The sequence below is a fragment of the Schistocerca piceifrons genome, chromosome 9, assembly GCF_021461385.2.
Source record: "Schistocerca piceifrons isolate TAMUIC-IGC-003096 chromosome 9, iqSchPice1.1, whole genome shotgun sequence".
In the NCBI taxonomy this organism is placed as follows: Eukaryota; Metazoa; Arthropoda; class Insecta; order Orthoptera; family Acrididae; genus Schistocerca; species Schistocerca piceifrons.
The window spans coordinates 200,328,708-200,355,936 of NC_060146.1; the positions used below are offsets into that span (position 1 = coordinate 200,328,708).

Consider the following 27,229-nt stretch of genomic DNA (forward strand, 5'->3'; position numbering starts at 1 on the left):
CTTTACTACGTTAAGTGTCTAATTTCCTAATCTATTTCCCTCAGCATCACCTGACTTCATTCGACTACATTCCATTATCCTCGTTTTGCTTCTGTTGATGTTCATCCTATATCCTCCTTTCAAGACACTCTCCATTCCGTTCAACTGCTCTTCCAAGTGCTTTGCTGTCTCTGACAGAATTACAATATCATCAGCAAACCTCAAAGTTTTTATTACTTCTCCATGGATTTTAATACATACTCTGAAATTTTCTTTTGTTTTCTTCACTGCTTGCTCAATATAAAGATTGAATAACATTGGGGATAGGCTACAACCCTGTCTCACTCCCTTCCCAACCACAGCTTCCCTTTCATGTCCCTCGACTCTTATAACTGCCCTCTGGTTTCTGTTCAAATTGTAAATAGCCTTTCGCTCCCTGTATTTTACCCCTGCCACCTTCAGAATTTGAATGAGAGTATTCCAGTCAACATTTTCAAACCCTTTCTCTAAGTTTACAAATGCTAGAAACGTAGGTTTGCCTTTCCTTAATCTAACTTCCAAGATAAGTCGTAGGGTCAGTATTGCCTCACGTGTTCCAATATTTTTACGGAATCCAAACTGATCTTTCCCGAGGTCGGCTTCTACTAGATTTTCCATTCATCTGTAAAGAATTCGTGTTAGTATTTTGCAACTGTGGCTTATTAAACTGATAGTTCGGTAATTTTCACATCTGTCAACACCTGCTTTCTTTGGGATTGGAATTATTATATTCTTCTTGAAGTCTGAGGGTATTTTGCCTGTCTCATACATCTTGCTCACCAGATAGTAGAGTTCTGTCAGGACTGGCTCTCCAGTAGAGTTCTGTCAGGACTGGCTCTCCCAAGGCTGTCAGTAGTTCTAATGGAATGTTGTCTACTCCCGGGGCCTTGTTTCGACTCTGACCTTTCAGCACTTTGTCAAACTCTTCACGCAGTATCATATCTCCCATTACATCTTCATCTACATCTTCTTCCATTTCCATAATATTGTCCTCAAGTACATCGCCCTTGTATAGACCCTCTATATACTCCTTCCACCCTTCTGCCTTCCCTTCTTTGCTTAGAACTGGGTTTCCATCTGAGCTCTTGATATTCATACAAGTGGTTCTCTTTTTTCCAAAGGTCTCTTTAATTTTCCTGTAGGCAGTATCTATCTTACCCCTAGTGAGATAAGCCTCTACATCCTCACATTTGTCCTCTAGCCATCCCGGCTTAGCCATTTTGCACTTCCTGTCAATCTCATTTTTGAGACGTTTGTATTCCTTTTTTTTTTTTCCTATACTCCGCGAGCCACCTTACGGTGTGTGGCGGAGGGTACTTATTGTACCACTATCTGATCCCCCCTTCCCTGTTCCATTCACGAATTGTGCGTGGGAAGAACGACTGCTTGTAAGTCTCCGTATTTGCTCTAATTTCTCGGATCTTTTCGTTGTGATCATTACGCGAGATATATGTGGGCGGTAGTAATATGTTGCCCATCTCTTCCCGGAATGTGCTCTCTCGTAATTTCGATAATAAACCTCTCCGTATTGCGTAACGCCTTTCTTGAAGTGTCCGCCACTGGAGCTTGTTCAGCATCTCCGTAACGCTCTCGCGCTGACTAAATGTCCCCATGACGAATCGCGCTGCTTTTCGCTGGATCATGTCTATCTCTTCTATTAATCCAACCTGGTAAGGGTCCCATACTGATGAGCAATACTCAAGAATCGGACGAACAAGCGTTTTGTAAGCTACTTCTTTCGTCGATGAGTCACATTTTCTTAGAATTCTTCCTATGAATCTCAACCTGGCGCCTGCTTTTCCCACTATTTGTTTTATGTGATTATTCCACTTCAGATCGCTCCGGATAGTAACTCCTAAGTATTTTACGGTCGTTACCGCTTCCAATGATTTACCACCTATGGCATAATCGTACTGGAATGGATTTCTGCCCCTATGTATGCGCATTATATTACATTTATCTACGTTTAGGGAAAGCTGCCAGCTGTCGCACCATGCATTAATCCTCTGCAGGTCCTCCTGGAGTACGTACGAGTCTTCTGATGTTGCTACTTTCTTGTAGACAACCGTGTCATCTGCAAATAGCCTCACGGAGCTACCGATGTTGTCAACTAAGTCATTTATGTATATTGTAAACAATAAAGGTCCTATCACGCTTCCCTGCGGTACTCCCGAAATTACCTCTACATCTGCAGATTTTGAACCGTTAAGAATGACATGTTGTGTTCTTTCTTCTAGGAAATCCTGAATCCAATCACAAACCTGGTCCGATATTCCGTAAGCTCGTATTTTTTTCACTAAACGTAAGTGCGGAACCGTATCAAATGCCTTCCTGAAGTCCAGCATCAATCTGCTCGCCAGTGTCTACGGCACTGTGAATTTCTTGGGCAAATAGGGCGAGCTGAGTTTCACATGATCTCTGTTTGAGGAATCCATGTTGGTTATGATGAAGGAGATTTGTATTATCTAAGAACGTCATAATACGAGAACACAAAACATGTTCCATTATTCTACAACAGATTGACGTAAGCGAAATAGGCCTATAATTATTTGCATCTGATTTATGACCCTTCTTGAAAATGGGAACGACCTGCGCTTTCTTCCAGTCGCTAGGTACTTTACGTTCTTCCAGCGATCTACGATAAATTGCTGATAGAAAGGGGGCAAGTTCTTTAGCATAATCACTGTAGAATCTTAAGGGTATCTCGTCTGGTCCGGATGCTTTTCCGCTACTAAGTGATAGCAGTTGTTTTTCAATTCCGATATCGTTTATTTCAATATTTTCCATTTTGGCGTCCGTGCGACGGCTGAAGTCAGGGACCGTGTTACGATTTTCCGCAGTGAAACAGTTTCGGAACACTGAATTCAGTATTTCTGCCTTTCTTCGGTCGTCCTCTGTTTCGGTGCCATCGTGGTCAACGAGTGACTGAATAGGGGATTTAGATCCGCTTACCGATTTTACATATGACCAAAACTTTTTAGGGTTCTTGTTTAGATTGTTTGCCAATGTTTTATGTTCGAATTTGTTGAATGCTTCTCTCATTGCTCTCTTTACGCTCTTTTTCGCTTCGCTCAGCTTTTCCTTATCAGCTATGATTCGACTACTCTTAAACCTATGATGAAGCTTTCTTTGTTTCCGTAGTACCTTTCGTACATGATTGTTATACCACGGTGGATCTTTCCCCTCGCTTTGGACCTTAGTCGGTACGAACTTATCTAAGGCGTACTGGACGATGTTTCTGAATTTTTTCCATTTTTGTTCCACATCCTCTTCCTCAGAAATGAACGTTTGATGGTGGTCACTCAGATATTCTGCGATTTGTGCCCTATCACTCTTGTTAAGCAAATATATTTTCCTTCCTTTCTTGGCATTTCTTATTACACTTGTAGTCATTGATGCAACCACTGACTTATGATCACTGATACCCTCTTCTACATTCACGGACTCGAAAAGTTCCGGTCTATTTGTTGCTATGAGGTCTAAAACGTTAGCTTCACGAGTTGGTTCTCTAACTATCTGCTCGAAGTAATTCTCGGACAAGGCAGTCAGGATAATGTCACAAGAGTCTCTGTCCCTGGCTCCAGTTCTGATTGTGTGACTATCCCATTCTATACCTGGTAGATTGAAGTCTCCCCCTATTACAATAGTATGATCACGAAACTTCTTCACGACGTTCTGCAGGTTCTCTCTGAGGCGCTCAACTACTACGGTTGCTGATGCAGGTGGTCTATAGAAGCATCCGACTATCATATCTGACCCACCTTTGATACTTAACTTAACCCAGATTATTTCACATTCGCATTCGCTAATAACTTCACTGGATATTATTGAATTCTTTACTGCTATAAATACTCCTCCACCATTGGCGTTTATCCTATCCTTGCGGTATATATTCCATTCTGTGTCTAGGATTTCGTTACTGTTCACTTCCGGTTTTAACCAACTTTCCGTTCCTAATACTATATGCGCACTATTTCCTTCAATAAGAGATACTAATTCAGGAACCTTGCCCTGGATACTCCTGCAGTTTACCAATATTACGTTAACTTTTCCTGTTTTTGGTCTCTGAGGACGGACGTTCTTTATCAACGATGATAATGTCCTCTCTGGTAAGCCATCAGGTATTTTATCGTTTCGCCCAAGGGGGGGTCCCTCTAACCTAAAAAACCCCCGTGTGCACGCCACACGTACTCTGCTACCCTAGTAGCTGCTTCCGGTGTGTAGTGGACGCCTGACCTGTCTAGGGGGGCCCTACCCAATAACGGAGGTCGATGAATTTGCAACCATTATAGTCGCAGAGTCGTCTGAGCCTCTGGTTTAGACCCTCCACACGGCTCCAAACCAGAGGACCGCGATCGACTCTGGGCACTATGCTGCAGATATTAAGCTCAGCTTGCACTCCGCGTGCGATGCTGGTTGTCTTCACCAAATCAGCCAGCCGCCGGAAGGAACCAAGGATGGCCTCAGAACCCAAGCGGCAGGCGTCATTCGTTCCGACATGTGCTACTATCTGCAGCCGGTCACACCCATTGCGTTCAATAGCTGCCGGAAGGGCCTCCTCCACATTACGGACGAGACCCCCCGGCAAGCACACCGAGTGCACACTGGCATTCTTCCCCGACCTACCCGCTATTTTCCTGAGGGGCTCCATAACCCGCCTAACGTTGGAGCTCCCTATAACTAATAGGCCCGCCCTCTGTGACTGTCGGGACCTTGCCGGAGAATCGGCCACTGGCCCAACAGGCGAGGCATCCTGTGGTGGCTCGGAAACGATGTCATCACCACTAGGAAGCACCCCGTACCTGTTGGAAAGGGGTAAGGCAGCTGCCACGCGGCCAGATCCCACCTTCGCCTTTCGGCCAGGCACGCGCGAGCCCACCACTGTCCGCCATTCACCCTGGAGTGATGGCTGACCGGTAAGATGCTCACTGCCGGAAGACGCAGCGACATCAGGGGTTCCATGTGATTCCAAGGCCACCGAAGTAGGCACAGGTCTCACCACAGTTGCCCCAACGCCACTACGAGCCGACGCCTGCGCCTCGAGCTCGATGAGCCTAACAGACAAAGCCTCCACCTGCCCCCGAAGAGTGGCCAATTCTCCTTGCGTCCGCTCACAACAACCACAGTCCCTACACATGACTATGTTTACCCTACTCTATATGGTGACAAATTCCCAAGATAATCTTCTGATGAGCTACTCTGATAATCAAGAAACACTCACTGAAATACGAGACGCGAAAACTACGCTAGGTTTTCCCAGAAAAACTATTTAAAAGCTAAGCACAGCAAATAAGTACAAAAACGCTTTATACAAACAGTACTCGCTGCTGCTGGTGCTCTCGCTCTGGCTGTCACAAGACAACTGCTGATTCAAGTGACTAGTGGCTAACGGCCGCGAAACAAACAAAAGACGGTTTTAGGGCGCTTTCTGTTCTAAACGATCAAGAAAACATTAAGAAATCTAACACGAAAACTACGTAAAGTTTTATCAAGAACTGTTAGTTACTATGCATTTTTATATTTTCTCCTTTCATCAATTAAATTCAATATTTCTTCTGTTACCCAAGGATTTCTACCAGCCCTTGTCTTTTTACCTTCTTGGTCCTCTGCTGCCTTCACTATTTCATCTCTCAAAGCTACCCATTCTTCTTCTACCGTATTTCTTATCCCCATTCTTGTCAATTGTTCCCTAATGCTCTCCCTGAATCTCTCTACAACCTCTGGTTCTTTCAGTTTATCTAGGTCCCATCTCCTTAAATTCCCACCTTTTTGCAGTTTCTTCAGTTTTAATCTACAGTTCATAACCAATAGATTGTGGTCAGAGTCCACATCTGCCCCTGGAAATGTCTTACAATTTAAAACCTGGTTCCTAAATCTCTGTCATACCATTACATAATCTATCTGAAACCTGTCAGTATCTCCAGGCTTCTTCCATGTATACAGCCTTCTTTTATGATTCTTGAGGTAATTTGTTTGATTCACATTTTAAAATTTTTATGTAAGTGCTAAAAGTCAATCATTGGCCAGAATTAAGGTTGGTTAGTAGCTTCATTCTTGTTGTACTCAGTGTGGGGTATGTAGAGGATGAGCACAAAGTGAAAGATGACTTAGTTGTATGCTTTTTTTGTTCACTTGAGGGTGATTTCATCTCGAATCATACAAGTCATGTCAACTCATGCTCATGAATTTCTGTGGAAAAAAAAATGTGTATTAGACCTCTATATCACAAGTGTTAAGAAATAAAGTATTTTAATTTTATCTTAATTTTTGTAAATGGCACAGCCCTTTGAAAAATGTATATTTTGTAAATAACTCTTAAAACAGCAGAGAAGAAAAAAGACCTAGTAGATGTTTTGCATTATAGCTCCCGCTTAGTATGTTGAAATTTAGTTCAACACCCACAAACTTACGGGCTTCCTTTAACTTACAAATTGAAGACAAAAAAATAGTAGTGATTTACCACCAGGAGGAGGTCCTTACTCATTGGTCTGAAGATGACCACAGTTGTGGTCGAAACTGTGCCACCAGAATAAACAATTTGTTATCAAGACTGTTTTTGATACTAGTAAAAAATGAAAATTAAGTTAATTTTTCTACTTTTTTTTCTAATTTGGAAAGTCACAGAACGCTTTCTTTTCTGTCTTATTACCAGATAGTGCTGTTGTAATTATAAACAGTCTCTTCTCTGCTCCAGCTACCTGTATTATGTCAATATTTATCTCAAAAAATGTAAAAAAAATTGCATTTTTGTGTGTTTTTATGAATTATTTACTCAAAAATTACCATCCAAAAATTTCTGAGAATCACACAAAATATTGTTTGGTTAATATGTTACTGATCAGTGCAAACATAGTATGTAATATTTTTCTGTGTAAAGTGCTAAAAATTTTTCAATATTCTGCATATTTCGCATCACCGTATTTCTAGTATAAAATATGCATGTTGCCAATACTGTTTCCTGTGCCCTTCTGTTTATAACAAGTGAGTGAGAACTTGCACATATACCATTCAGCGTCGAGTTTTGTGTTTGGTTTGACTTTTTGTTAGGTACCATGTTAGTGAGAAAATACAGAAGTGAAAGAGTGAGGTATGTGTACCATGAAAAGATACACAAAAAGATGGTGTTTCAGAAAGGTGAAAAACCCTTCACAGAGGTATTGCTGAAATACCTTGGTCCTCAAGTAACTATATTAGCATCACATCCATTTTGCAGGAATTGCTACACTCACTACAAGAAGAAATTTATTGAGAACTCACCTGAACAATCACCATCTCCTGAAGGTGAAACTGAAGAAAGCATTGCAGATGTTTGTATTCCTGGATGTGAAGTTGTTGCTCATTGAATGTTAGCATTTCTGCTGTAGCCCCTACTGTATCCCCCCTTAAATGTCCAGGAAAGGTAAGAAGCACAAGAAGAAAACAGTTCATAAAAAGAAAAGTGGAAGAAATTGAAACAAGTTTTGGTAATTTCCAAGAATGATTGGCTATTGAAGCCACGGGGTCCAAACAGCATATATCGAAAGTGCAATTGTAAATCAATCATGCGACTCTGGTGGCGGGTGTTAAGAGTATGTTTACGGTGGTCACTACAGCAACGACCAAAGAAGAGCATTACAAAAATACTTGTAATTACAAAGGAGATGACTTACCTTACTCGTCGTCGGTGTTGTCGTCATGTGAAAGTTCATGTGATGTATGTGCTATGGGGACAATTTCGTTTTCTCTATAGCCTGGGTAAACTCTGCCAACATCACGGAAGAATATGGGTAGTGTGTGTCACATGCGTTAACTTTTCCTTGCAAATACAAGTTGTGGAAATAGAGATACTGAAACAAGTATAGTTCATCTGTGTGTCCTGGATGCCTTTCTCTTTTAGTGGGAGACTTCAAAGATTTCTATAGCTGCTCGATGTTCTGCATGTGCACACTGGGGTCATCCAAAGAGAGTTGCCTATTGAGAGTTGTTGACAAACTCGCGGTCAAATCCTTCTGCTTTGATTGTCTTGTAGGACTGAAACCCATCTGTAATGACTTTACTACCAGGCAGTATAAAATGCTTTATCAGATGCACTAAAGTGACCTTGCCTCTGGACAACACTCTGCCGACAAAACACTTCTGGGACTCTCTTTCTATACCACCAAATACCCAAATATGATCGATTTCACTCTTTGAAGGTTGTCCTCTCTGGTTCTTCCTTCTAGCTATGTGAGATTCGTCCACTTCAACAACTTTACTTGCTCCACCAATTGGTACACTGTTGTTGGTCACTATCACATAACACACTTCTCTGCAAAAACCCGAAATAGTCTCACACGGTATTAGCAGATAAGTCAGCTTCCGATGCTGTTGCTTGCAAGGTGTAGTCTCGAATCCAGCAAGATAGAAGGATTGCACTGGTCTGGATGGATAATTTGGAAGAATGAAACCATGTATTCTTCCTGATACTTGTTTGTTTTTCACACTGTCCACAATGAAATTGAAACGGTATTTCAGCTTCGAAACTCTTCTTATGAAGTTTTACACCACCACCACCACCACAGTCTACACAGTCCCTCTTTTCCTCATCCGGTAGTACTCCATATTTGCGACAAAAAGTCGAACGCTGGATAAGCATGGAATTAGATTTTTCCATGTGAGAGAATCCGTTGAAGAAACGTCAAGAACACCGGACCTCCCACTCGCTACTGACATAAATCGTCTGGGTTTCCCTAGCAACTCACAAATAATTCACGGAGGTATGTAATTTAGTTCAACTAAGGGAATGATGGAAACAGATAAAAATGACGATCACTAATAATTGATTATAACGCCCGCCTTTAGAGTCACATGACCGATTTACAATTGCACACTCGATATGTATCGTTTGGAGCCCACGACTTCAATAGGCAATCATTCTTGGAAATTACCCAAATTTTACACAAGCAACATTTTCAAAACTTTGTGAAATGTGTAATGTAGATGCACTTGATGCAGAACCTGAAGATAGTGATGTGTTCACGAAATGGGATGTATGGTTTCAAAACCAAATAGTGCTATCTCAGCAGCCACCTCTACTGAGAAGGTACAGTTACTGACACTGATACCAGGTAGCTACCCTAAGCAACAGATACAGAAATATATACCCACTTCCTCACATTATTTGATTTCATAAAATAAAGAATGAGAAATATGAAGGCCCAGATTATTACTGTGGGCACCCACTGCAAGATGAAATGCAGAGACCACAGTATACATCAAAGGACTTCATAGTTGGTCACTTCATTTCTTGTGTGTATGGCAATCAGTGGTGGGTGGGACAGATAATAAGTGTCTCACATAAGCTGCAAGATCTAACAGTGTCCTTTATGACACATCATGGTCCTGCTAATGCCTTCAAATGGCCATCATCAAAAGATGGGTTTGCCATTCCCATTTCCCAAGTACTGCTCTTGTTGGATCATCCTTGTCTGTGTGCAAATTCAGCTCTGCTATACAAGTGTAATGAGAACCAGATGAAAAAAAAATAAATAAATAAATTCTGTTTAGGGGTGCAGTGTTGATTGTTACATTGTAGGTAATTTTAATTTGTAGAAAGTCATGAAGAAGAAAAATAATGAGGGAAGATGGTAATAAGTTGTGAATAATACCACAAAAAAAAAACCAGTTGTAAATAATCTACATCTCATTTTTGTTATAAAATACTTTTGAACAAAATTATGAATTGTTTTCCCACTCACTTATAATGTTGTAAAGTAATTATTTTGATTCATAAATACCAGTTTTTCATGACATTTACTTAAAATCAGCAATTAATTTAAACATTTAAATAAAGTGTCCATGATTTTTTTGACCTTGAGAGTGGAGCTAGGTCTACCTAAAAAAAATTCTCACATTTTGTACAGACAAGTATTGCCCACTCTGATTGTACATTCCCTAAGTACAGTGACAAACCAACATACCGTGAAATTTTCAGAACATTTGGGATGGAGGTTTTGGAGAAAATAATTTCTAAGAAACCAAAAAATTTCAGATTCTGTCATCTTTATGTACAAATATTTTGACAGGTTAAGAATACCATGCATTAATGTCATAGCCGACAGTTAGTAGTCCTTCGAAGTTATCATTTCGCAAGACTGTTAACACCATGTGATTATTTGTATTTTCAAAGTACAGTTCTGAAATTTGCAAAAAGCTACAAATTTTCATAGTTTATTTTTCAAAAATGAAAAAAAGCTCAGAAGTGTGTATGTATCAATCATGTCTCATAGTATTGGAAACAATATTGTGAGGAGGAAAGTTGCCACTCACCATATAACAGAGATGCTCAGTCGCAGATCGGCACAACAAAAATACTCTCACAATTAAAGCTTTTTGCCATTGGCCAAAATATATGACAAAAAAGAGGGGGGCGGGGGGGGGGGGGGGGGCAAATACACTGGCAGATTGTGTACAGCTTAAGGCAATACAATAGTCTGTACTGAAAAGTATTACTGACATTCATGTGCATTTGCGCTTTAAATATGAGGAGGCATACCTGTTTTGTAAAGCATGTATTAATATGCTGGAGCCGTAGTGGCATCATCAAATGCTAAACACAAAATCAGTGCCAGCATCATAACATCAAATATACATAAATAATAGTATATGCAAGAGTCATCTTGTCCGCGGCACTACTGTTCCACACAAACTGCCGTACAGTGGCCACAGAGTGTTTGTGTTGCAACTTCGCCAGATATTGCTACTGTAGGCATACACATATTGTTCAATGATGAACTTTATGATGTAAAATAGAGGCAGCTACAATCAATAAAGTCTGTAATGGGCTTACAAAATGTGAGAGGCATTACAGTAATAAAAAGCAATTGAATAAAACACAACAAAAGTTAGATTATTAAAAAGGAGAAGGGTAAGAGACAGTAATTGACATACACTCAAGTGGCGTTATTATTATTATAGAAAATGAGATGAATAATAAAACCTTTCTGTGTACACAGAATAATATAAAAACATTCTGTAAATGATGTCACGTGCTCTTACTTCAGTCTAAAGAAATATATTGAAAACAGCAGGCACACTAGCACTACACACAGAAAATAGAACCAGTAAAGGAAGAATGAAAGCCATTCCTATGAAATTTAACAGCAAAAAGTCCCTGCAAATAGAAAAATGTTTTAGGAAATTGGATGTTAGATGTTACTTTCAGCTTAACAACACCCAAAACTGCGAGTAAAACATAAACTGAAAAGGGCGTATGACGAATTTTATGGCCCTGGAGTACACAGGAGTGTTTGCAATAACTGTGACAAATATATCGGTCAAACAGGTCGCTCTTTTAACATAAGGTTTAAAGAACATTCACAGCCACGGAACAAAACTGCTTTGGTGGCACAGCATTTATCTGAAACTGGTCATTGTATAGGCTACGTCGAGACTAGTATATGTATTCTCCACAGGGTGAAAAAAGGCCATGCTCTTAATTTGTTAGAAGAGCTTGAATTTATAAAGAGGAAAAAACAAGAGCCAACAAAAGTGCTTAGTTGGCAGAACAATTTCATGCCCAATGCCTACGTTGCTTTGTTTTCAATGTCCTACTTTAATTACTGAACATCTCTGTTTTATATATCTTGCTGATAGTTTTACCTAGTATATAGTACCTTACACATTCACTTCGTTTTCTTATGTTGTGCACGTAACTCTAGTGTTTTCTTGTTCTTTCTCTGTTTATATAATATACTTCATTAACTAGATAATCTTGCTCATGCACTGGTACAGGCATTTACCATTGTTTTGTTGGAAATGGCGTCCCGCAGGGTACGAGGGGCTCTCTGGCGGTCACATTCCTCTTACTTCTCACTTATGCGGCATTCTAGCATTAGTGCTAATGGAGGGTCCTGATTAAGAACTCAGTCTGTGTTCATTCATTGGGTTTCTTTAGCTGTTTGTTTTGTAATTTTTATATTATTCTGTGTACTTCGAAACCTGTTTATTATTTATCTCATTTTCTGTAATAATAATAATAATAATAACGCCACTTGAGTGTATGTCAGTTACTGTCTCTTAACTTTTTCCTGTTTAATAAACTAACTTTTGTTGTGTTTTATTTAACTGCTTTTTATTACTGTAATGCTTCTTATATTTTGTAATCCCATTGCAGACTTAATTGATTGTATCCCCATTTATTTTACATTGTACAATTAATCGTTGAAGAATATGTGCACGTCTACAGTAGCGACATCTGGCGAAGTTACAACCCAAACACTTTGTGGTTTCTGTACGGCAGTTTGTGTTGAACATTATTTCTGTTGACAAGGTGACTCTTGTATATACTAATATTTATGTATATTTGATGATGCTGGTGCTGATTTTGTGTTTAGCATTTGATGATGCCACTATGGCTCCAGTATATTAGGACATGTTTTTATAAAACAGGTATGCCTCTTCATATTTAAAGTGCACAAATGCACGTGTATGTCAGTAATACTTTTCTGCTAGTGTATTTGAGTTTTTTTTTTCCTATATTTTCCTGCACATTTGAAGATGGTCATTATTGGCTGAAACTGATAGTCTGATGACAAAACATTTGTGACCATAGACCTGAAGTGAGGGAAATGTATCACTTTTGGTTTCTTTATTACGATTTTTCAATTTTCTCTTTCGTTATGACGTTTTCACAAATACTTTCATTTAGAGAGGTCTGTAGTGTTTTAACGAATTGTCAGAAAATCAAAATATTGTAGTTTTGGGCAGATATAATGTGGAACTTTTTTCAGCAAACTTTGAAATAGTGATGTGACACATTCACTGTTGACTTGTATGATTTGACATGAAATTGCCCTAGAGACAAATAAGTGTTTGATTGAAAAGCAGGTAGGATTTAGGTAGCATGCCGATTGTGTTGCGGGAAGTTGAGAGGGTGGAGGCAGGTTTGAGAACTTTTGACAGTCAGTGATGTAGTTCATTTTATCTGACGAATAATACCTTATGAACTGGCCTGTCCCAATTTTCATCATACATTTAATACTTTTCCAGTCATGTTTCCTAAGCCTCTGTGACAAAGGTTGGAAAAAAAGAAAAAAAAGTACCTTTGAACATTAGACTTTAACAGAGTCTCTAGTAGCTTTGAATGCATTTTGTGTCTTGAATGTGTTAAATCACTGGTTCGAGTGTCACTAGCAACAACTTTCTTATTTAAATTCTGTTTCAGTGTCAAATTGCAGTGTTCATTAACAAATATATAATCATAATTTTTAATAAAAATCTCATTTTTTTGTTCAGTTACTAATCACATGAAAATAAATTACAATATAATTGACATGTGAAACGTCTGATTATTAAATGAAAAAAATGTGCATTAGTAATATGATTCAGTGAATAGAAATAAAAAAATGGTATACAATCAAACCACGATAGAACAATACTCATGTGATTCTGAAAATGGTATTGTTATAGCAGGATTATTGTAATGATGAGCTTTTGTTAATAGTGACTACTACAGACCTGTACCTTAAAGGTAAGTGTATACGGTACTGTAGTACTTTTCTGATGATAAATAACATTAAAACAATGAAACCCAATTTGTGCACTCCATTTATTAGTAGAGTATCCCACTCTGGTGTACAGAAGAAGTCACTTATTTTTCTTTTTTCAATTCCCTTGTGAATGTTATCTGTATCTCCTCTAATGAAATCTGTTCCCCTGAAATACTGGGAATTGAAGATACTACTTACTGAATATTTTTCAACTGGCCTATTAGCTCCACCAGAGGAGAAGGATTCGCAATTATCACATCGCTGATCACTGTCATCATCAGAATCTTCGACAGGTGAATTACCCATTACCTCTTCAGTGATAGTCATTGGCGTATGCTTCAAACACCAATGCCTCATTATGTGCTGACATGTATTCAACTACTGATCCATCTATGGTTTTACCAGTTACTGCTGAATATATCTCGAGCACTTTGAACATCATCTGGCAGTTTTTCATCCACCATAACATTCTCACTGTCATCTCCACTCTGGGAATTCCTTGCTTTTTTCTGCAGTTCACAATCACATTTGGCTCTACACTGTTGCAGGAACTAGCAGTCGTGTCACGAGCCTGTTTCACATTGAAACTTCATTGATTGTCCAATTTTCTTTCAGTGTTTGTGATCATGTATTGAACAAGATGTGAAGGTATTTTGTTTTGAAGTTCTTAATTATCCTCATCTCAAGTGGCTTAAGGATTGAAGTACAGTTCAGGGGGAAGTAGCATAGCTCTACAGTCTTCAACACTGATATGCTGTTACACTCACAATTATCCACCAACAATGCTGTTTTCTTAGTTTTACTTGCAGTCTCTTTATCAAGCGAAAGTATCCACTCACTAAAGTGAGCAGATGTCAACCATGCTTTTCAATTTGCCTTGAAATTGACTGCAGTAAATGAAATCGTATTTAGAGTAACGAAAAATACCAAATTAATCTTGTAGAGTACTGTACTGTATGTCCTCTTTATGCATATTCATAACATTAAAGCTGAAGGTGCTGAATCAACTTATAAATTAAAGGAGGATAAAATAAAATGTATGTACTCTTGCCTGGTAAGCTTCTTAATTTTTTTAAGCATCAGGGATTTGTTGACCATCCTATCACCAATTGTGTAAAATTAGGTGTCCTTGACACATTGCTGCAGAGAAGAAATGTTAGATGCACTTTAGACTGCTTTCATCCTTTATATTTTTCTTCTCCCAAGGCCGTTGTCTTCTCTAACATCAGCTGTTAAACAATCCCGTCTCATCTGCATTGTACATGTTTTTGAGACTGTATGTGTCCACCAGTTTACACTTGGTGTTTTTCCGCCAACCTTGTGCGTGACCTAAAGTGCCGATTTTTCTTCACCTGAAATCACTTTAAAAATGATGGCATGTGTCTTAAAATCTCTGCAGCTCTCTGTTACATACCTTAAAATTAGAACCACCAAGAAACTTGGCGAATCTAAGGCTTTTGACATATCAACATTAATTGGTATGTTCTGCACATCCACCTTATTAAACCACCACAGTGTAGCACCATCCACATCATTATCAGCAGCTCTCTCCATTCTTTTTCTTGAAAGGTTAAACTTGTGACCTACAAAACTTTTCAGTTCCTTTTTGTATCTTAAGGAGTGTAGCTAACATTGATTGTGCAAGTCCACACTTCCTTGCTACACCTACCAGTTTCATTCCATTATCAATGTCTTTTAAAACCTCCATTTTTTGTGTGTAACCTTAACTGTTTTTGAGTTCCAGCCATTGTCCAAATCGTATTAGTCAAGTTCAAACCATATTTACATCAACTTGGAAACATTCACAGATTGCAAAAATCCTAGAAATAATATATGAGCCCAATACAACACTTCTGACTGCAACTCAAGCTTAGTAACATATAGACTAAAACAGTTGATACTGGTTCAAACACAGGAGCTCTATGAGTTTTTCTATTTGCTGCTCAGCACAGCTAGCCTGCGGCTATACGCAGTTCGCTACCTGCTCACCATGAGCACAGTATATAGCGAATCTTCTGAAAACACACTGCTCAAGATCAAGAGGTTTAACAAACAATATATACCATTGTAGTGAGAGTCTTAGAAGCAGAAAATAGTAAGATCTTCGAAACATGTCTTCGTTATAACAGGGTGTTGCTAAAATTACTCCATTATTGTAATGGAGGATAATTAACTTAGAAAATATAGGTAATCAGACTGGACCTTATAAAATTATCACTGCACCCAGGTTTATTGTTGCATTGATAATTGTTGTACTTGGGTTTGACTGTGTTTTTTTTATTTGATGTTACACAATGTTGTACATAGTTTTAATTTATTGAGACTACTCGAATTTTACAAAAAGGAATTAAAACTGGAACTTCACAAATATGAGATTTATATAATGTGCACTCAGCCTACAGAGACTTTTTAATGACCAAAATGTTTTATACTCAACAGCACTCAGATATCTTTGAACCTCAGAAGGAGGTTTCCTTAAGACTTATCATACAGTTCTAGGAAACTGATGTGCTGGCACTGACGTTAGTGTTAGTTTACGAAGAAAATAAGATGGGCAGTTCCCAAGGTCACATTCCGAGACTGTTTTTTAAGCATAAAAATCCGTAAACAAAAATGATGGCAGATTTAAGGAAAACAAAGTTTCGTAAAAAAAAAAAAATAATCTACATTTCCTCCTTATGTAATTTGTCATTTGCCAACAGAAGACTATGAAGAAGAGGACTTTGGTGATGGAGCTCATGGAGTCAGCAGACAACCATTGGTCGCGTGTACGTAAGTCCCTATTACACCATAGGCGTGAGAACTGCAAACAGAATGATGAAAACCTTGTCCCTGACACAGACACAGATTGAGAGTAAGTATCCCAAATATTCTTTATATGAAGACCACCTTTCCAGTGCCACCTCTAGATGGCATTATTGATATGTGACTTTCTGTTGTTTTAAAATTTGTCATTTATTATTGTCAGACCAATGGCAGTTTGGAAATTTAAGAAATTAAGAGGCAGAGTTGTCAGCCAGTGCTTAACATCAGGACATGAAATGTGTAGCACTGCCGGTAGATATAAATACAAGTGAGAGAGATGCAATTTACTAGTACAAGTCAGTTTCCCACTTGTACCACAGGTAGAAAAGCATATGTTGCTGGAAGCAACAGCATGTGTGTGAAAGAGTAGTGATACAGCATGCGCTAACAGAACTTCCTTATGTCACGCCTTCGTAGTTACAGTTGAAAATGAGGCTCACACTGTGTGTGAAGTGCGGTTGGTGATAAAGCTTTGAATGCATAGGTCATAGCACTAACTGAGATTCATTGTCAGCTGTGACAGGCCTGTGGGCCTAATGTCATGTGCAAGCAGGTGATGTCACTGATGCAGAAGTGGCATTCTTTGTTACACAAAATTTGTGCCATGTTCCTTGTTGCACAAAATTGTCATGGAGCATGTGTCGCTCTGGAAATAGTCTGCCACTGAAGCAACTGACTCTAGAATGCAAAACAAAATGAATAGGGGCAGCTTTGACTTTCCTGCAGTGGTACCTAGATGACAGTAATAAATTTCTGGACCAGATTGTTGCAGATGGTGAGACTTGGGTTGCACACAGTACCCCAGAAAGTGAGTAGCAGTCAGTGCATTGGCATCACAGTGGCTCTCTCTGCAAGGTGTTTAATCATGCCCCCTACAGCCCAAACCTCACTTCCGGTGGTAGCCATTTGTTTTGGAAACTCAAAATATTCTTATCTGGTCGGTTCAGTGTTTTCAAATTGACAGGCAGGCAGAAGTGGTTATCACATAGTGGTTCCGATCACAAATGACAAACTCCTGTGACACAGGAATACAAAAGTTGGTCCCACAGTATGACAGATGTCTCGATACGGCAGTGAATATGTTTAAAAATAACACAACACTTTCTCTGTTTCTTCCAATGAACCTTTCAATTAAAGTCTGTGTTGTTTCTGTTCATAACCACAGTGAAACTTACTTGATGAAAGTGTCTTATATGTGTGTCTATGGGCAGTGCTACAAATTGCACATCTTGGGGTAAGACTGGCTGTAAGCTTACTGACCTGTGTTTGGTAGGCCTCAGTAACTGTGTAGGTTAGCTTTGTATCTTCTCACAGTTATTGACACCTTGGAAAGACTTCGATAATCAACTTTTTCGAATGAATTGATGCAGATCCCATGCCACTACTGGCCAGTAACCTCACTTTTAACAAGTCTTAGCAGTGGCATCATACATATGAATGATTTCTTCACCATATTTGGTAACAAAGTCATGTAGTAGATGTTAACATGAATAAGTTGTATTATGTTTACACAAACAGTTTCTCTGATGTTTGCTAATTAATAATTAATTAATCACAGGATGGATCATGAAATAATAATACATTGGGTTGGAATCATTTAAGCATCCAGTTATAATAAATAGTGTCACTAAGATGTTGAAGAAATGATTCAAACCGTGAATCGATATCTTAAGATGGCATATACGAGTTCACAATTTAGCCATTAGGTGCTGACTGATTGAAAAAAGTTCACAAAGTTTTTAACTCATAATTTAAGAGACTACATGATGATAAGGAAATGAGTGACTCCAACAGAACTGAAGGAAGCATTGTCCTGTACATCTACTCCCAGAAGTACATATGAATGAAGTTAAAAATTTGTTGTTAAATTTTACTTTACAACAGGAGAATTAGCAAAATTAGTGGGCTAGAAAGTACGGGTAGCAGGTCTCTGAGGTGGTTGGGTGTTGGGGAAAATGACACGATTGTAGACACTGTTTTGTGAAACTGCTTTTGTGTTTCCACGGGGGATTGACGAAGACCAACAAAAATTAGTAAATTATTGAATTTTGTAAATCGAATAATTGGTAAACTAACAAGCTTTGTGTGTGGACATGTACATTTTTTGTAATCAACTACAAAACTATGAGACTAAACTTTGGAAATAATCATGTGTTAAGAATGGAATATTCTGGAAGATGAAAACTTTAATTATGAATAACTTTTTGTATATGATAAAATAATTTAATTGGATAGACAAAAAATCTGCTCACCAAGCAGTGGCAGAAAACACACACACACACACACACACACACACACACACACACAAAAGACTGTTGTGACTGGCAAGCTTTCAGGGCCAGTGGCTACTCCTTCAGGCAGAAGAGTTGAAGGGGAAGGAAGAAGAGTGAAGTGGTCCAGGAAAAGGGGTAAATTTCAGAAAAGTCACCCAGAACCATCGGTAAGGGGAGACTTAGGTATGGGATGAAAAGGAAACACTGCTTATTGTCACCAACAATCAGTGTTTCCTTGTCATCCTATTGTCGCCAACAATCAGTCTTTCCTTGTCATCCCCTATGGCAATTCTCCCCTGACCCACTGTTCTGGGTGACTTTCTCAAAATGTACCCCTTTTCCTAGACCTCTCCAGTCCCTTTTCCTTCACCCTTCTTCCTTCTCCTTCAACTCTTCTGCCTGAAGAAGGAGCCAATGACTCAGAAAGCTTGCCATTCACAACAAGCTTTTATGTGTGTGTTCTGGCACTGCTTGGTGAGTAGATTTTTTATCTATCCAATTAGACAATTTTATCAGTAATTGATTGCTTCCATTTTCATGTATGATGTTTTTGGAAGTAGTAAAATGTTTGCTAAGAAGAGAGGGCTGAGGGCTTTGACTTCAGGTGTGTCATTTTTTCAGCACCACCGATTAATTTGGGGAAAATTTTATCTCTACACGTCTGTGAGAATTCTCAAATCATTGATATTTATTCACAAAGAAATATATCTAGGTGTAAGCTTAACTGGTTTACCTAGATATATTTTTTGTGAATAAATATCAATGATTTGAGAATTCTCACTAACATGTAGGGATAAAATTTGGTGCTGACAAAAATGACACATCTGAAGTCAAAGCCTTCATTCCTCTCTTCTTAGCAAACATTTTACTATTTCCAAAAACATCATATATGAAAATGAAAGCAATCAATTACTGATAAAATTGTTTAATTGGATGGGGAAAAAAATCTACTCATCAATACAATGTTGTTGTTGTGGTCTTCAGTCCTGAGACTGGTTTGATGCAGCTCTCCATGCTACTCTATCCTGTGCAAGCTTCTTCATCTCCCAGTACCTACTGCAGCCTACATCCTTCCGAATCTGCTTAGTGTATTCATCTCTTGGTCTCCCTCTACGATTTTTACCCTCCATGCTGCCATCAATACAATACACATCAATAATTGTGGAATTACCTCGTGAACAATAAAACTTTAAAAGCCTTTGCTGGATTAAGAAAATAACTGATATGTATAATACTTGTAATGTGATATTAACAACTAGATCAAATCAATGAAAAAAATGTAGTGCTGTTAAGAATTTTATAAGAACTAGTGGACTAATCAACCTTGCTCTGTTACATGGCTAGTAATTCTGTCTCATAATTTATCAGTTTTCTCAGTTAAATTTTCATATCATACTATTTGCAGCGGAGAAATAGATCATCGGTAGCTTAATTAAAAAAAAAAAAAAAAAAAGTGTGTTGCTAAAGGTGGAATTTATTATAAATTTTTTATTGGAAGATTTTATGATTTTTCACAAAGATCTATCTTGACAAAAATGCTTCTTAATCACCGGGGTCAGCTTCTGGTTGTCAATCAACCTCAGGAAAAACTGTCTCCAATTGTTTTACAGGAATTTATCATGACATCCTTCTGTCAGAGGCGAATTTAGTGGGAATTGGCCAGAATTGGTTATTGTTCCAAAAAGATACTGAGCACATGACTGAAGAATGTCGGCATGTGACTTAACATGAAACAGAGCCACCCCGGCCCTGTTGAAGGCTCTAGTACAGTCGATTGTGGGTGAATGTTTAGCTGTGAAACAGTTCGCTTTCCAGTGCCTCCTGCACAATTCGAAAGAAGTTCAAAATTGAGCCCATGCCAATTAGTGTTAGATAATACTGAAGAATTGCCCTCACATAACATTATGAGGGGGGACAAAACTTGGACGCATTCGTGCGAGCAGAAGACAAAGCAATAGTTAACTGTTTGTGTGTTCACAATTTAACAGACATTAAGAAATGTTTTTCATGAGGGAAGCACTGCCAACAATATGATCCTTTTTGCTTTTGTTCTCCAGTGCAGGTGTCGCGATCAGTGCATTAGAGAAGCTAAGAACAGTTAATGCTGAATGGTATCAAGCAAATCAGGAAAAACAGCTGAAAAGTCATGTCAGTCTTCATCATAACATGCAAAAAAATTGATCACTCGGAGAAAAATAATAAGTTACTGTCTTGTTGCCCATATTCACCTAACTCACTGCCTAAATGCGTAACGACTTATTTTTTTTTTTTTTTTTTTTTTTTTTTTATGTGAAACAAAAAGTGTGTGTCAGCTATTTTTGTCCCCTGAGAAAGTTGTTGAATCCTTCTAAATGCATTCTACCTGAGTGTAAGCAGTGTTTCAAGAATTGTTTTGAATATGTTCAAAATTATATAAATTTTATAGTCAGATATTTTGAGAAGCAATTTCTTCTTCTTTTTCTTCTCCTCTCTCTCTCTCTCTCTCTCTCTCTCTCTCTCTCTCTCTCTCTCTCTCTTCCTCCTCCTCCTCCTCCTCCTCACCCCTGTATGTTAGTATACCATAGATGAAACGTTTCTCTTTCATCTTAAAACCAACTGCAGTGAAGAAAACAAAACAGCACACTGTTGTGTATTCAGTTTTTGTTTAAAATTTTATGTAACGAGAAAGAATGTGTGGAATAGATAATTTGTCTAATGGTTTAAGTGCCCTGATATCTAAGTTGAAACTGTCAGTGAGAAAAAAAATGAAACCACACATTTTCACAGCTCTGAATTTTCATTCTTGCAGTCTGTTTTTGCATAAAATCTGTACATTGTTGTTTAAAAAATCTGTAGCTTATTTCTGTCTGAATGTTAGGGTATCTTATAATAATGTGAAGTAAAACGCTCAAGAACTTTTAGAGATTTTTATTAACATCATTTCTTCTTTATGTATTGTATAGACATTTATGTACGACATATATTAATGTAAACACACAAACACACACACAAATTTCAAGCTTTCGCAACCCAAGATTGCTTCATCAGGAAAGAGGGAAGGAGAGGGGAAAGACGAAAGGATGTGGGTTTTGAGGGAGACAGTAACGAGTCATTCCAATCCTGGGAGCGGAAAGATTTACCTTAGGGGGGGAAAAGGACGCGCGCGCGCGCACACACACACACACACACACACACACACACACACACACACACACACACATCCACACATATACAGACACAGGCCTGATGAAGCAACCTTGGGTTGCGAAAGCTTGAAATTTGTGTGTGTGTTTGTGTGTTTATTGTCTCTATCAGCATACCAACGCTTTCGTTTGGTAAGTTACAGCATCTTTGTTTTTAGATATATTTTTCCTCCCTCTATTATATTCATATATTAATGTAATGTTAATATAATATGCCCATCAGAAAGTGTATCAGACTATCAAGCAAAAATTTGAACTAAAGACATTTCAGAGATTTTTTATAACAATGATTACCCTTTATGTATGATCTGCAATGGTGAATTGTGGTATTTTCTGTGGGGTAGACTGAGAATTCTGAATTTCAAAAAAAGAAAGAAAAATCTTACAAACTTGTAAAATAGAAACACTGCAAAAGCAACTTGGTTACATAACTCTAATAAAATTGTTGTAAATAAAAGCATAAAAATGTTAAACAGAAACACATTAATAGAAATAGCACACACAGTAATTCACAGTTACATCTTTTTATAAATTAGTTCTATCACTCTGGGCATAAACATCGGTAACACGACAAATTAACTCCTGCTGTCTGTTTGATGATTTCAGACTCCCCTTTCTTATAACCAAAATCACCAAGTTTGGCAGTCTGTCATTTGCCATTGTGTTGTGAAAGTAGGTTTTAATGCATTTTATTGTGTTTATGCTTCTTTTGCAAGACGCAGTGGTTGCTGGAGTTGCAAGTTTCGCAGGAGAGCTTCTGTAAAGTTTGGAAGGTAGGAGACGAGATACTGGCAGATGTAAAGCTGTGAGTACCGGGCGTGAGTCGTGCTTCGGTAGCTCAGATGGTAGAGCACTTGCCCGCGAAAGGCAAAGGTCCTGAGTTCGAGTCTTGGTCGAGCACACAGTTTTAATCTGCCAGGAAGTTTCATATCAGCGCACACTCCGCTGCAGAGTGAAAATCTCATTCTGGAAGATACTTGTGTGCTGGAAAATCGAATTGTACAGCTGCAGCAGAAAATGAAAAGTTTGATCATTCAGTATACTATTCAGCCGAATTGCTTGATGTAAGGAATTATCATCCCACTCATCATTGTTTATCACATCATTGAATGCTGCTCTAAGTTCTGTGTAGTGAAGATTAAGGATTTGTAAAGCACTTGAATGAAAATTCCACTTTGTTCCACAAGCACTTTGAAGGCTAAAGCCACTTTCCTTCAGAATTTCACTTCTTTTACTGGAACAACAAAAAATGTGTGAAATCCTGATAGATTTGCCACAAAAATTTGTACTTCAGTAATGCTTTTACAAGCACAGAGGAGGACTAGGTTCAACTGATATGCATAGCAGAGGATAAACAGAGCATGAGGATATGCTTGTTTCACAATTGAATGGACACCATAATTGTTCCCTGCCACTGAACTGCAGCCGTTATATGTTTGCGATACTAATTCGTTTTTATCAGTATTCCAACTACATAGCATTTGCAACAAAACAGTGATTATGCCTTGCACTCCGGCCTTTGTATATGTCATAAGACCTTATGAATCACTCTTATATTTCTCCTGATTCGTTACCTGAAAAAGGAATAATTACACATATTTGACTCTTAGTTGACACCTATGTTGTTTTGTAAGCATATATGTATGTTAAAGGACTATTTTTAACTTCACTTGAAATTTGTTCCTTAACAACATTCATAATACAAGCTATTAATTCATTCTGTATGTCAGAGGAAGTGCCTTTAAATATTCCATCGGATGCCAAATGATCTTTTACTTATGGGTCTTCTTCTGCCAAGAAATCCAAAAGTTCTAAATAATTTCCTTTACTTACTGACACCTCAGATTCCTAATCACGTCGAAAGACTAACTCGTACTGTGCTAAAATGCCTGATAGTCAAAATAAGTCTCTTCATTATACTTTTGTTATGAGCAACCTTTTTGTTATGTTTCAAACCTTCCAGGCGTGTTGCTCCTGAAAGAGCATGGTCAATTTTTACTGTACCTAACTGATTGTATTTAACAGTTGCTGTGATATGTGAATGTAACATTCAAGCTTTTTAACTTTTGAAAGGAAATTTTGAAGTCATTCTCCATCTCACTTACGCCATTCAAAACCATCATTACCCATTCCAAATAGTACACAGTAAAAACAAAAAGTTTGTTCCGTATGTCATTGACAGCTTAACCACGGTTATAAATTTTTTATTGCAGAATCAGATTCTACATAAAAAACTATGTACCGGGTGATCAAAAAGTCAGTATAAATTTGAAAACTGAATAAATCACGGAATAATATAGATAGAGAGGTACAAATTGACACACATGTTTAAAAAAAAAAAAAAAAAAAAAAAAATTGCAAAAGTTCAAAAAATGACCGACAGATGGCGCTTCATCTGATCAGAATAGCAATAATTAGCATAACAAAGTAAGACAAAGCAAAGATGATGATCTTTACAGGAAATGCTCAATATGTCCACCATCATTCCTCAACAATAGCTGTAGTCGAGGAATTACGTCATGAACAGCACTGTAAAGCATGTCCGGAGTTATGGTGAGGCATTGGCGTCGGATGTTGTCTTTCAGCTTCCCTAGAGATGTCGGTCGATCACGATACACTTGTGACTTCAGGTAACCCCAAAGCCAATAATCGCTCTGACTGAGGTCTGGGGACCTGGGAGTCCAAGCATGACGAAAGTGGCGGCTGAGCACACGATCATCACCAAATGACACTTGCAAGAGATCTTTCATGCGTCTAGCAATACACTTTTTTTTTTTTTTTCTCCTAATAAAACCCCATGTCATTCCAAGCATGTGTGTCAATTTGTACCTCTCTACCTACATTATTCGGTGGTTTATTAAGTTTTCAAATTTATACTTACTTTTTGATCACCCATTACATTTTGTATTAAACATTTGTTTTGATTCTTGGTAGTTGGCACTGTAATTCAAGAAAATCCATGTTCTCATTTTTGCATGGAAAATGGTTACGGATAAATAAAAAATACTTATTTACTTCATAAATTTTGATTCACTAAAACTGAAACTCTCCCTCTCCCCCCATAGGGTGGGGTTTGAGAGAGAGGGATTACAGTTTTACAAATGTTGACCCAAATATTATTTTTTTTCAGCAGATCCGGATAAGTTTTGTTTGTTTCGTGGTAATGAGGCCACACAACTTTTAATTATCAAACAAATCGTATGACTAGCTAACTAAACAATCAAACATCCTACTTACTATTGATTATTGACTAACAAGTAAACAAAATAAAAGACTAACTGAGGAAAAGACTAGCCCACTTGCTAACTAAAGGTGAACATATTCCTGTTTAAGATTTGGTGCTACTGAAAAGGAACGATTGGTTTCGATTTATTGTTGATTATTTGCGAATACTTGCAAGTAAATGAATTTCGGGGTGCTTGTTTCCAGTGAGGACCCTCGCCCCCCACTTTTGGCCTGTTTGTTGTTCAAAGTGATGACCTCCAACATCGATGCATTTATTGACTTGTGCTGTAAATCCCCGCACACATCTTGATAACATGTCTGGTGTAATTGCAGTGCAAGCATATCTTATTCTTTGCATCATGTTTTCGTGAGTGGTAGGCGTTTCCTGGTAAACAATATCTTTTAGATAACCCCATAAGAAAAAAATCTGGCGAGGTAGGGTCAGGCGATCTGGCTGGCCAAGTCACAGGACCTGCCCTGCCGATTCAGCGACCATGGTAAAGTCGATCTAGTGCATCACGTGCTACTCTTGAATAATGTGTTGGACAGCCATCATGTTGAAACCACATGTTTTGTCAAAGTTCGATGCTCAGGTCTGCAAGTAGAACTGGCAGTAGGTTTCGATATTTGTTGCCATTCAAATTACTGTCGATAAAATGTGGACTGATCAGTTTATCGGCAATTATACCAAACCAAACATTAACTCACCAAGGTTGCTGATGGTTGATTTCTCGAATCCAGTGTGGGTCCTGTTCACTCCAGTAATGCACGTTATAGCAGTTAACTTTGCCGCCGTTTGTTCATGTTGCCTCATCGGAGAAAAGTACTCTGGCAAAAAACTTTTGGTTTGTTTGCATCCGCTGAACTGCCCAGTGACAAAACGTTAGACGGTTTTGGAAGTCATCGCCGTGTAGTTCCTGATGCATGGATACATGGTATGGATGAAATTTGTGGAGCTTCAGGATTTTCCAAACACTCATGTGTGAAATTCCTGATTGCCTTGATATTTCTCTTGTGCTCGCATGTGGATTATGAGCCACAGCATCGAGGACTGCCACATGATTGTTTTCTCCACAAATAGTAGCTGCACGGGTGCTTTTTTTCTGGTTCACACTACCTTCCGCAGTAAATTGTCTAATAACTCAAACAAAAGAGGACTGTGATCGTACTTGTCCAGAAAGACACTGTGCATAAAGCGCAACTGCATCGTCAAAATTTCTCCCACTTTCTCCATAAATGTACACCATCTCAATTTTTTCTTCCGCAGAAAGATAATTCATAATGACATATGCCACCTATTAATCTCAAGAGAGGAAAGATAAGTGGTGTCGAGAAAGGCAGGGTTAGAATTTCTATGAGTGAGAAGCCCACTCTGCGTAATTCCACCTAGCAATACTAACTCCACGTCAAACACGACTGGTAGTGAGCAAAAGCTGAGAATGCAGTCACACAAGGTAATCAAACATAAGTCGCCCAAAAGACAATTGTTATAAACGATGTACTGCTGTCTGAATACTCAGATGGGTAAAAGATACAGTGCATTTATTGTGTTAAGACATACAATTTCTAAAGCCCAGTCTTTTTACGAGAAAGTGCGAATTTCTCGCCCCTGCGCTACGTATCGGCGGCACTCCGAAACATTACGTCACTCATCAGCAAGGGCTGGAAAGAGCGTTGATTATCGATCAGGGCTGAGTGGGATATCGATTATCGTACATAATTCTAAAAATGAAAACAACCTAGCAGCCACACTATTCCGAAATAAAATAAAAGTGTGAGCAATGTGATTTAAGTCAATAAATTTATGAGTGTCGTTTTCTATGTTTTTACACCCAAAACTAAAAGACTCAAATTAAGCAAGCACCCCAGTTGTGAGACTTCTCAACAAACGAGAGTGTTTACTCCGAATCTAATAAAAAATTAGTTTCGTGAGTAAGTTTTTTTAGTTAATGAGTTTACTCGTTAGTAAGTAGGATGTTTGGTTGGTTTGTTAGCTAGTCATATGATTTGTTTGATAATTAAAAGTTGTGGGGGCTCATGACCATGAAACAAACAAAACTTATCCGAATCTGCCAAAAAAAAAATATTTGGGTCAACATTTGTAAAACTCTAATTCCTCTCTCTCAAACCCCACCCTATGGGGAGAGAGGGAGAGTTTCAGTTTTAGCAAATTAAAATTTACAAAATTAATAAGTATTTTCTATTTATCCGTAATCAT

General features: G+C 38.3%; 1 protein-coding gene across 1 annotated transcript in view; it reads left to right on the top strand.

Annotated features, from left to right (window-relative positions):
- The window catches only part of LOC124717177, a 147,325-nt gene that overhangs the window by 97,112 nt on the left and 22,984 nt on the right, over positions 1-27,229 (top strand). The window contains exon 4 of the mRNA XM_047243954.1: positions 16,229-16,380. Coding sequence (XP_047099910.1) covers positions 16,229-16,378 — 150 coding nt within the window. The 3' untranslated portion in view covers positions 16,379-16,380. The remainder of the gene's footprint in view (positions 1-16,228; positions 16,381-27,229) is intronic.